We start from the raw sequence: 12,500 nt of genomic DNA on the forward strand, positions 1-12,500 counted from the left end.
TTTTCTCTCTCTCTCTCTCTCTCTCTCTCTCTCTCTCTCTCTCTCTCTCTCTCTCTCTCTCTCTCTCTCTCTCTCTCTCTCTCTCTCTCTCTCTCTCTCTCTCTCTCTCTCTCTCTCTCTCTCTCTGAAGGTCAATATTTCCCATGGCTAGTAATGAAGATGTAATACCCTAATTAGAGGCAATGAACCCCCCTTCCCCCCCACTCTCTCTCTCTCTCTCTCTCTCTCTCTCTCTCTCTCTCTCTCTCTCTCTTTCTCTCTCTCTCTCTCTCTCTCTCTCTCTCTCTCTCTCTCTCTCTCTCTCTCATCCCTCCCTCTCCCTCCCTCCATCCTTGTATATTCCTTTTCTGTAGATTTTGTAAGTGAATCAAACATTTTCTTGTCATAGATTTATTTCTCAACATTTTCTATATAGAATTCCAATCGACTGTTCCTTCTTGACAGTGAGGGTTGTTTCGACCAACCAAAGTGTTGGGAGACATACGTTGGACAGCAGCTCTACAAGCTTACGATCTTGGATTTGCTCATCATGTTCCTCTCAGCCTTCTTGGTCAATTTCCCTCGTAAATGTATTGGACACAAGTTAATGAGAGGTAGTCGCATTGGGGCTGCCATCGGGGACATTGAATTCATGATCCCAAAGCACGTGTTGGACATTGTCTACGGACAGACACTGTGTTGGCTGGGGATGTTCTACTCTCCTTTACTGCCAGCTGTAACATGTGTAAAACTTGGTAAGTAGTTCGTGATTGTTCTGCGAATGTGATCTGTATAACTGGGAGAAGATTAAGGCCAGTCTGCTTGAATATAAAAAGAGTAGTGGCTTGAGTATTTACGAATTTTTAAACTGTGAAAATCTGTAGATTTTTGTCTTATAGATGTAATCTGCTTAAATGATCAATAAGATTATTAGCAATCTGTATAATTGAACAAAAAGATCATTGATTTAATTATGTTATAGTTTTTTATCTTTGGATACAATATGCGTAAATGAACAAGATTATGGACTTCTGGATTCCTTTTTAGCTTGACTCCATTGGGGATGACGTAAACATACATTTAATTGTCATTACACCGCAAAGACTCCACAAATAGTTTGTCACCATTGAGCCAATTCATAGTACTATTTATCTCATACTTTTACTCTTTTCCTTGATTTTCAAAAATATATTCTTTTATCTTGTTTAAAAGGTAGTAATGTCAGTAATGTTATTATCTCAAATTCAAGGAAAGGTCATGTCAAGTAAGGTCAGGAACTTGACTAATTGACTCCTTGGTGGCTAAGTACATGCGGAGTCGCATATTTTTGGAGACATTTCACATAACAATACTACAGTGAATACTACATTTTCCCAGCAACACTAGGTTAATCCACTCACAACAGAAGACTTCATATCACCTCATGAATGCATTCTCCATTCACCAGGATGTCACTTAGGTGCAGAGCAGTGCACACTGATATACCCTGGGCTTGCTAAACTTAACTAGCAAATCTTTACCCAGTAATAGATGGGTTAGATTGAGTTTCAGGATAAGCTATTTGAGATGAGCAAGTTTGCAATGTAAAATTCTTCATAATGAGATACAATTATGATATAGTAACAAGTGTCTTTTCTTCCAATTTCAGTTATTGTGTTTTACATCAAATACTTCGACTGTACTGTCAACAGTAGTCAGTCATCACAACTGTATCGTACATCTCGCTCAAACGCCTTTTTCATCAGCATCCTTCTAATTTCTTTTATTGTCACAATTATTCCCGTTGGATATTCAATTGCTGAGATAAAGCCATCTATCGCTTGTGGACCCTTCAGGGGCCTGCCAACCATTTGGAGTGAAATGGTACATGTAATATCAGGTAAGCTATATGGTTTGGAAAGAGTGGTTTGCCTAAAAGTTTAATGGTTGTAATACGTACATACATACACACATACATACATATGATGCACTTGAAGGTTAGTGAAGTTTGCCAGAATGTATAAATGATTTTGAATTTCATTAGTTTATAAATAATTATTACCAACCTGTCCACATGTCACCAGTCATTACCATACTGTCAAGTGCATCTTTGCATCAGTGAAGAGAAGAAAAGAGAAATAGAGAAAAAAAATATTTGCATGTATGTATGGACATATGTATGTATATATTATATTTGATATCTAAGATTGCGTTTTGATTTGATTATATACTTTTGAATAGATGACTAATCTTTTTAGGGATGATTTTTGCAAAGAAGGAATAAAGATCAGATATTCTTAAAATTTCAGACTACAAAAGTTATTGATTATACAGTAAGTCTTTTTTCTTCTCTGTTAAGTAATAGAGATTTCCCATTGCATTGTGACGTGAAAGTTCTTGTTTCTTTTCTCTGCAAAAGGAAGAGAATAATAAGATTCAAACTGTTTTCTCAGAATCTCCGAACTGGATACAGGCGGTCCTCTTCTTCATGGGCACAGCTGGCTTTGCAGTGCCAGCCATTATCATTCTCATCCTGGCATGGTATTATTACTATGCCGTTGCTGCGGCTAACAAACACATGGTTGCACTCCTCAAGAATCAACTGATCCTTGAGGGCCACGACAAGCAGTTCCTCCTGACGCGACTCGACCAGATGATCAAGAAGACAACGGAGGAGGAAGAAGCAGCTCGGTCCTCACGCAGCACAGAGGAAGAGACAGGTCATAGTAATGATCAGACACTAGAGGCTTAAGGCTACCTTTAGGTGGCAGGGTTTCATTCTAATAAGCAGATATCCAAATATTTACATCACATACATGCACACAGCAACACATGTGCACACATTATATGCACTCCTACATAGATTAATAATGCAGTGAGTAAAGTAGTGTGCTGTGTTTGTTTCCTGATTATCGTCCTCTTGGTAAATTTTGTGAAATGAAAGCAGGTAGGAAGATGATTGTTAGGAAGATATCTATGTGGGTCTGTGATGTGTATTCAGGCCCCATTTGCAATATACATGTATATACAAGTGATGAAAGATTTAATGTAATTTATTTGATAGGAAGGTAAGATTGATGAACTTTTTTTTTCTCTCTCAAATAAGGGATTTATCATTTAATATATTCAATTGGAAAGAAGTTTTTTTTATTATGAAAGATTAACATTCAGTTTAATTAGTAGGAGGGGAAGGTTGATTAAACATTTTTTTTCTCTTTTTTTTCCCCCCCCTATCAGATGGTCAGTTATCTTTGCTCAATACAAATTGATTTTTATTGTTAATGTTATCTTTTTTTTCTATTATGTTTAGACATTTACACATATTCAGTTCAGGTGTAAGGGTGTGACGGTTGTGATACGGGCCCATTTCCATGTCAGACTTACATTATGGGGGGAAAAAATGTAGGAAAATGGTTTTAAAGAGTAACGTCACACTTGCATTACTTTTCTGCGTTTGTAAGTTGTGTTTTATCTCAGGTAGAGACTTGGTATATTCTAATCTCTGTATGGTTTATAATTAGACTTTTTGTATGCATTTTGATTCTTTTCAGATAAACCATGATTTTAGTATTATTTATTTCACATATGGCTGTTACCTAGTTTGTTTGTTTTTACAAACTTTAATGTTTTCATATCCATAACTACTGTAACTGTATTTAATAGTATGATTATGTAAAACTCTTTGTAATGTGTGAATTTTTCAGTTGTAGAAATCAATTTTGTGTTTCTTGTTTTTGTGATACTTGTAGATTTTCAGTTATCAATAAGAGCTTATAAGACTGAAAGCCTGCGAGAATATCTGAGTTTCAGCAAACAGAGGTTGGCCAATAGGCTGTTCCTGACTATGAGAAGGTCAGATATTAGTGTTACTCATTATTCAGGTCAGAAATACGTGGTTTTGACAATATCCAAAGGAGATGAGTTTAGGTAGTTGTCTTTCAATTCAAAAAGTTCTAAGGCTTTTTGTTGGTATTAAGGCGTTTTGAATATGTGGAAGAAGCATCGAGGTAGAGATAAACCTGTACTTTAAATTCTAGCTTCCAGCTTTACAATGGTCGTGACTCTAGGAAAAGTTCCCCGAATCCTTCAAAGACAAGACTGAGCGTTGATATTGCAAGTAGCTGTTTAGAAGTCTTGCTTAAAAAGGACTCCATTCTAAGTAATATTATTTTCATGATGGGAGTTTTCATCTTTCTAAATCAAAGTAGCTCACAACCAGTGTCCATGCTATTGTGATACTGAGACAATAAGAAGTGTTAGTTGTACGTAGGGCATCACGCGTCAGAATATTTCAGTATCTGTAGTAAGTGAAAGACTGCAGCACACAATTCAATGCCTTTATACAATAGATCTGATTTTTCATGTTTGCTTAAATTTACCTAAATGTGTATATACAGTATATGGTATTTCTAGGCTCCAGTAGTGTTGCAAACCATATTTAAACTACTCAGGCTGAGTGTGAGGTTTTTTAATATTTCCTCATTCCACTAAAATTAGTATGCAACAGTTGTTGAAACTGAACATCAGTATGCATAGTAACTTCTAGTTTCAGTCTGTATATAAAGGCAGGAGAAACATATTTTCTTAGATATCAAAATATATAATAAGTATCCATTTCAAAGAATGGCAGGATAAATAGTAGTGTAAATTTGCTCTTCGGGTATACTGGACACTTTCGCACCCACACGTTCATGGGAATGGGTGGTAACGTTCATGCAGTAAGCCACTTGCTGCTTTCCACAAATTAAAGTTACTGTGCAGTTTACTAATTCATGATGCAGGGCTAGGGGGGAGGGGGGAAAAGGGATGTTCTCTCTGTTCCATATAAAGTAAATGATAGTCCCAAAGCCGTAACACGTAACCCTGGCCAATCTCGGAATAGAGGCGATTCACTGACACCTGCATTGATCTAGGATACTTGATCAACACCTGTCTTTCCCTCAGCACAAGTATTAGATATGGTACTTAATTCTAATTTTGTAGTAGGTGATATTTTCCAAAGCAATGTACAGTAGAGCCCAGTAATCAGTGCCAATATTAGTTATTATGAGATCCTATCTATGAACTCGACACCATTACGAATATCAACCATATGGAAAGAATGCACCTCCTGCTAGGTAGAAATGATAGGCAAAACTTCAGTTTGTAAATGTAAAGACTTGTTTATTTGGAAAAGTGGTATTTGACTGCATTAATGGGGAATTGGGTTTTGGCGTGAAACCCATTTTTAAACAAAAGATGCTAAATGAGATGGATGACAGACAGGCAAAAATGTACATGTGCATCAGTGTATGTGACTATGTATCTAGTCATGTGTGTGTATAGATATGTTTGTCTCTTATCTTTATCTATCAGTCTATCTATCTATATTTTATACACATTGATATAAATGAATACATGCATCAAGATACATAGACAATTATTATGTTTGTGTTTTTTTGTATTCATTAGGCCAAACTATATTATTTTGTTTATGTAAAATGTCTTGCACAAACATCAACAGCTGACAGCATAGCTGAAGAGCATCATTCCACTGTATATTAATAGTTTTAGCAAGAACACATAGTATAGAGGATGATTTCTGTTAACATGTGAAAAAGGGCAGAGCTCTTTAAAATTTCAATATGCAGAATTGTGATTTCATCTACAATTCTACAGCTAGCTCTCTCTCTCTTTCTCAGTCAAATGCCTGCATATTGCCTTCAGAATATTATCAGTGACAAATGACGTTATACAGGTATGATAAACAAGTAAATGACCTTATTTGTGGTAAGTGGATAACTTTTGTGGTGCTCAACTGTCAGTTTTAAATTTCTTTACCAGAGGTAACCTGTAATAATTGATTTACTTTACAGAAAACAAAGGGAATTCATGTTAATAAGATAAATGTATGAGGCAAGCAGGCAGGCCTCACCACAAAATGCTACCAACCACATGTTCATAGTTACAAGTTTCAGGTTTGTAAACACTGCCAATAGAGAGAAAGCAAAGATAGAAGATGCATTAGCATAAGTGTGTTGACCAGTTCATGGTTGTAGGAAGTGTAGATGCATGGAAAGGGATGTTGCGTTTGATATCTATAAGATACTGTTCTTTGGAGAGAATTATTTCCTATACATTGTAGACATTTCTTCCTTTGGTTTGTTATTACCAAATGAAAAATAAAAAAGGCCAGTTATAAGAATTAATTCTGTACTAAACATTTTTTATCTTCTTTTTTTCACAACATGGAGCCTCAAAGTTTTTCATATAAAAAGCAAGTATTGTTACATAAGGGCATAGGGATGTGCTTGTTTCTACTACGATATGTTATCTGGTGATGCTTCATAAGGCGAAAGGGGTAGATCTTGCAGGCGCTGACAATGATAAATATAGAGTTCTGTGATACACCAGTGTTGGTTAAGAAATTCTGTGTAAGAAAAAGAAAATTTGTAAGAATCTCAGTTGTGCCCAGTTTATATTCATCTTCAGTCTTGGATATATAGGTAAGCTGGCTGGCTTCACCTTACACAGAGAAAGATGTTGAGATTTCATGTAGAAAAATATCAGCAAAGGTATTCTCAAAAGATGGGATATGTTTTGAGTCTTTTAGATTAATTTACTTATCTGTGATACTTTCCATTTTTGTAATTCAAGGCAGTATTATGTTTATCAATTCCATTAAGTAAGTACTAAGATTTTGGTTACAATTACCATAATTATCTCACGAGGAATGCATAAAAGGTTGAAGGACTATGTTCATGTTCCTTATTGAAATGTTTTTATCCAAAGTGCATACAAATATTGTGTGTCTGTATATGTGCTTGCTTGAATACTTGTGATTGTGTAAGGCTACTTTGGTTTTGCTTTGGCATGAGAATGGAAAAAGCAGTGTTTGAAATTGTAACCATTTACAGAAAGGGTCAAGATCTAATGTCCAAAGCAGTAGGTTTTGTAAGTAAGGATGTTGCTGGAGAGAAAAAAAAGACATATTTTCACTTGGTTGTACCAGAACTACTTCAAGAATTCTCTAAATGCCCTTTTTTATGTATATTATATATTCATTTTTAGTACAGATGGTCCCTTGATTGAATAAGTAAAACTATCCTTAACATCCTATGATTCCAATGACAAGAGGAATAATAATCCTTTGTGAATGTACACATTTGATATACTTGTAATATATGAATATATATATATATACACTCTACTCTAGTGTGTCCAGTACACAGTTATGAGCTATCTGTTGTCTAAAATTTAAAAGTTTAAAAAGGTATATATGAATCTCAATAGTAAGGTTATATAGATATAAGTTTCCCTTATATTTGTTACCCAGTACCACTGTTGAGCTATTATGTTAGGTGAATGTGTTCTAGCTTGTAATTTTAGATCCTGATCTACTTGTGATAGATTTCATTATTAATTAATTGATGAACAAAATGTGTTGGTTAACTTATAGACAGTAGCTTTTATGATTTTGAATTTTACTCCTTGTAAAGAGTTCCCTGAAGATTTTAAACCTCTTCAAAATATTTTCTCTTTGGAGTTCATAAAAGTACTTTCATATTGGTACAAGATATGCATTGTCTAATGACATAATGCATAGCAGTGGAAAATGTTATTGTGTATACTATTCTCTTTCATGTAGTGAAAATGGTTTCCTACACTTCTAATGAAGAGTTGTAGGTTGAATGAGTCTATTATTCAAATGTGAAAACATGAGAAAGGAATGTCTTTAAAACTTGTGTAACTTGTAATCACATTACCTATACAAGACTGTTGTGTTATATGTATGGTCAGCCCTTCGTATCCACAGATTGGAAACAATATTCATAAATAAAACAAATAAACAAACCCATAATGTGACAAAAAGCACAATTTATGTTTGTGGTATGCCAAGCACAAAGCTGAAATCACCAGAATGAAAAGATTTGTCAGCATACCTACCATGTGTTGTTTGGGCATTGATTGTATGAATTTACATTTCTCTCGATTACGTTTTCTATATAAATGGTTTAAATGGGTTTGCTTTTATTGCTTTTACTTTTTTCTTTAAGTATAACCAATCTGGGGATGCCTATTCCACTTTCCATAAGGGACTTGAGCATTGAAGGTCCTTGGAACTAAGTCCCCAAGAATACCAGGGCAGACTATTATGTTCCCATTAATTTTAATTTTTTCTTCTTTTTTTATACATACATACTAACATGCATACTGGTTGTTGTAAAAAGACAGATGACATAACCAGCCAGAATGTTCATAAATATCTATCACTGCTTGCCAGTAAATGTTTGTTCAGTTCATAATTTTTCGCAAATCTTGAAAAGCAAAATCAAGGATTCTTCCTTTAAGTATAAAGGTTTAAAGATATATGTATATACTGTATTATGAATGCTAAGTTTAACAAACTAGATGTCTTGCCTCCTATTTTACAGTATATATGATTTAATCTGTTGAAACTTCATTTTATATTCTATTGTATTTTAAGTCTTTCAAGGAGTCCTGTTTACAAGGTTGTTAATACAGTATTGCTTTTCTATTAAGTCTAATTTATTGGTCTATTCCTGAACCAACTATTTATTCTTTAGTTTTGTTTTCCCTTGCGTGCCAAAGTTGTGTTTGTTATTAGTAGATGTTTTTAAATATTTTACCTTGATGTATCCCCATAAGACCTCGGTTTTCACTCACCACAGCTGTTTACCAGTTAAAATTCACATTTCTCCATGTGGAAGTGCAACATATCATGGTTACAATACATAAATTTTTTATGGGTTATTTGGAAGAATGGTTATATTTGTATGTAATGTCTTTGTTATTCATTAGGTTTGTTTTATTACAGTCATAACTAAATCCTGATGAGTGTGGTCAGAGTGTGTTAATACAGAAGAATGGTTAAATAGTGGATTTCCTGGTAATCTCACACATAATCAACAGAGTTGGAAACTGCATTGTGTTTTATGCTTCCCATGTACCTATACTGTTTTTTAGACTGAATTTCTATTTGTATTGTGAGAATCCTAAGTCAGTTGTGTTTTATATACGTCCATAAATAAATTTTTGAAGTTTGATGAACACTTTCATATCCACTTTGCCATGAACCGAGAACATATATTTTTTAAATGAAATATCCAAGATAAATGCAAAGAATCTGAGTTTTGCAAATTAAAAATGCTGAGTTTTCTGCATTTTCTTCCTTAGCTACTAAATGATGAATTAACATTCCTATTACAATGAGCATCATAAAAAATCTTGTCTTTTTAATCCAAACATGATTAACTTCATACTGCTTACACTAAGTGTAGGTTGATGACTACTTTTATAATTAAAATACATAACTGGTATGGTTTAAATGAAAATTTAACCCAATGCCACTGGGAAGATGTTATGTACACTATACTATTGTTTTGTGAAATACATCAACACATTGCTGGCTCAAAAGTGCTCAGCCACCAAGGAGTCAATTAGTAGTCTTTTGTGACCTCACCCAGTTTCCCCTTCAAGTTTTTTGTTTTGTTTTTTGCATTTCTAATGCTATAAATATGTGGAATTACATATGTGTAAACAAAACTAAATTCACTGTAGGCCTGGCATGTAAGCACTTGCCTTCTCCAGCAAAACTGGGTTAATGTATATACTGCAACAAATAATACATTCTTGATACTATAAGTACACTACAAGGATAAGTAATGAAACTTTAAGATCAATATCAAATCTTTTATGATCCAGCATACAATGCTAATCAATATACATCAAATGTTGTTCCCTTCATCTGCAATTACAGACTTCGAAAGTAAAATCCAAACTGAATAACTTTTCTTAAATCGTAAAGCATAGACCACAAACTCCTTGCACATTGGAGTGCTAAAGTAGCAGCATATGCAACTCAGCTCATCAAGTACCCACTGCAAAGACAGAAAATTAAAAAATTATTCATAATGTTCAGAACTATGGTCAATACAATTTAATATCTAGTTTTTTAAAAATTAGTGTGGTACCTGAAATTGTTAAGGTATAGTTTTCACAAAATGCAAAAAAATTGCCTAAGCAAAGGACCCATGTATGAAAACGAGACTGTCATTAACTTGTGATACTTTAGGTGCATAAAAACATTCATATATCCATGGAACATTTCTTAACCAGACACTGCAAATTTGCTATTACTTTTAGGCACCACACCTAATGCATAATCATAATAACCCCTCTCAAAGTGAATCTGGAGGAGGATTTAAATCTCCATCTTAGGAGGTAGAGGCAGTGAATTTTTCCAGAGAAACTACTAGTTTTCCCCTACACATTTAAAGCTAACACTTCCTATTAATCATCAAACATGGTTGACCAACAGCAGCATTCAGTAAATCTAAAATCAATGGCATCCCCTTACATTTCATGCTTGTACTATACTGTTATATTTATTAATATGCAGCTGACTTGCAATAAGTTTTGTCTCTATCCTCTAGTGTACAAAAATGGTTTCAAGGAACAAGAAATATCAATACTTACGGAAGTTTGATTTTCATGAACGCATAGCAGGCAATAGAAGCAATGATGACACATGCAAACCCGATGATAATGAGGAGGATTCTGTTAAGCTTTGGCGTCGATGGGACATGCGTATGATCCAGAACAATGAACCCAATGCCTCCCAACGCAAACATGAAGGACGAAGCAAGACCCTCCATGATGTACTGTCCATTCACTCTGTAGGCCATGAATGCAACCTGGAAAAGTGTAAATAATGTTTAAATATTATACAGCCAAAATGAGAGAAAAAAGTAAATTACTTTTTTTCTTACTTTTACAGATAAACTCTAGAATATTTGTCTACATATTTGATGGTTATTTTGTAATTTCTCAATGCATCTGCACATTACTTGCAGTTCAATAATGAAACTTTAACTATCTTCTGTATTATATCTAGCATTATTATTACAATGGAGAAATGATTTGTCATTTACACTTTGGTGAAGTTGATGTACCTTTATTTCTATATCTAAATGCTTCACTAATGCAAGAAAAAAGGTAAGAATTTATGGTGGCTGTCAAATGTATATATTTATATACAAATCTTAACTAGTAATACCCTTTATACATCATTCTCTACACAAATAGACAAAAAATTATGGAATTAACTTAGTTTAGTTAGGGTAAAAATCCTTTACTTACTGGCCGAGAATGTCCATGTTCATCTGTTGTCGAGCCTACACTGGGAGGTTCAACGATCACATCGTAAATAATACCTGAAAGAATGTAAATAAAGATCATTCACTACAAAGACAACTGCAAACCTTCACCACATTAACCCAATGCTGCCAGGAACCTATCATCCCCAATCATGCCACAAGCACTCCACCAAGGAGTCAATCAGCATGCTGAAGAGACCTCACATGATTTGATTTTAGTCTGTGATGGATAATTTGTAATCTATCCTATGGAACAAAAAATTCAAATAGAAATAAACAAACCATCAAAATTTATTCAACAATCTAAATTGCTGTGATTTGGCATACCTAAGGAGAAGGTTGATGGGAGCTCCACTTCCCAACACCTACAGCAAACACTGTTTTCCCCTCTGTATGGCGAGAGAACTGAAATTCAGGAGCACTAATTGGACGGGCTGTAAGCAGCACTTTCAGCAATATTTTTCCTTTGCAGCATCACCATTTGTATCAGCAGATTCTTGCTTGTACTGATGCCTGCAACTTTTAGTCCTCTACTAGAAAAACTTAGCCCTAGCTTAGTGCATCCACACCTTCAAGATTAACCCAGTTAATAAAAATAAAAGCAAGCAATCACCATGGCCTTTGCACCTTCATGAAAATTTCTGGAATAGGTCTGCATCTTAAGCCATCCACAACCAGTATCTCCAAGTGAAAGAACCTATTTTTGGGTGTTAGCTATTGCAGCAACTGTCTGTTGCCAAGGACCTGCATGTAGGCTAAAAGTGACAGGCTACTAAATCAGAATGCAAGTTAAAAACACAAGTGTCTCACATATGAGATAGCCAGCTACTGCCTAGTGGGACACCCATCACTATTGGGTTAAAACCCATTGATATATAATACCCAACTATAGCACAATCAATCAGTACAATTAATAAACACTTTATAAATAGCTGACCCTTAACAATGACAAAAACACCTGCATACAACCTAATCTAAATATGCCTTTTCCTAATACCTCATGCACTCCCTACATATCAGGCCTTGTGTCATCATGACCTCACGAAGAATCCTCTATAACAAAGTCAGATTCCCCCCCCCCCCCCCCAGCCATCCAAATCTTAAGTTTCTTATTCCTCTTTTCAACTATCAATGCTATAATATACACAAATCTGTTGTTATTTCCCAACGCAAATCATATAAACGAAAGTATTGGTAATGTTTGCAACGTGATGGGCTTTCTCTGAGATTAAGTATCTATTACTCCAGCCATTCCTGAGAAATCCACAATCATCATCATATGAACCTAAAACCTTCCTAACTCAGGAGTGTCACCCACCCATTTGCCATACTTCTCTATTGGGGGCAATCCCTTGGACCCCACCCGAGCACCATGGACTTGTT

General features: G+C 34.8%; 2 protein-coding genes across 4 annotated transcripts in view; one reads left to right on the forward strand and one right to left on the reverse strand.

Annotated features, from left to right (window-relative positions):
• Positions 1 to 9,005, forward strand: part of LOC113826240 (transmembrane channel-like protein 7) — a 55,728-nt gene extending 46,723 nt beyond the window's left edge. The window contains exons 11-13 of one of the 3 annotated variants that reach the window (XM_070117172.1): positions 445 to 734; positions 1,628 to 1,858; positions 2,412 to 9,005. In XM_070117172.1, coding sequence (XP_069973273.1) covers positions 445 to 734; positions 1,628 to 1,858; positions 2,412 to 2,710 — 820 coding nt within the window. In that variant the 3' untranslated portion in view covers positions 2,711 to 9,005. The remainder of the gene's footprint in view (positions 1 to 444; positions 735 to 1,627; positions 1,859 to 2,411) is intronic. The other 2 variants (XM_070117171.1, XM_027379113.2) reach the window with 2 other exon arrangements.
• Positions 9,006 to 9,637: 632 nt separating this feature from the next.
• LOC113826234 (oligosaccharyltransferase complex subunit OSTC) overlaps positions 9,638 to 12,500 on the reverse strand; it is a 5,033-nt gene continuing 2,170 nt past the window's right edge. The window contains exons 2-4 of the mRNA XM_027379107.2: positions 11,101 to 11,174; positions 10,438 to 10,655; positions 9,638 to 9,839 (exon numbers count right to left, since the gene is read on the reverse strand). Coding sequence (XP_027234908.1) covers positions 9,821 to 9,839; positions 10,438 to 10,655; positions 11,101 to 11,174 — 311 coding nt within the window. The 3' untranslated portion in view covers positions 9,638 to 9,820. The remainder of the gene's footprint in view (positions 9,840 to 10,437; positions 10,656 to 11,100; positions 11,175 to 12,500) is intronic.

The sequence above is a fragment of the Penaeus vannamei genome, chromosome 39 (assembly GCF_042767895.1).
Source record: "Penaeus vannamei isolate JL-2024 chromosome 39, ASM4276789v1, whole genome shotgun sequence".
NCBI classification, from domain to species: Eukaryota; Metazoa; Arthropoda; class Malacostraca; order Decapoda; family Penaeidae; genus Penaeus; species Penaeus vannamei.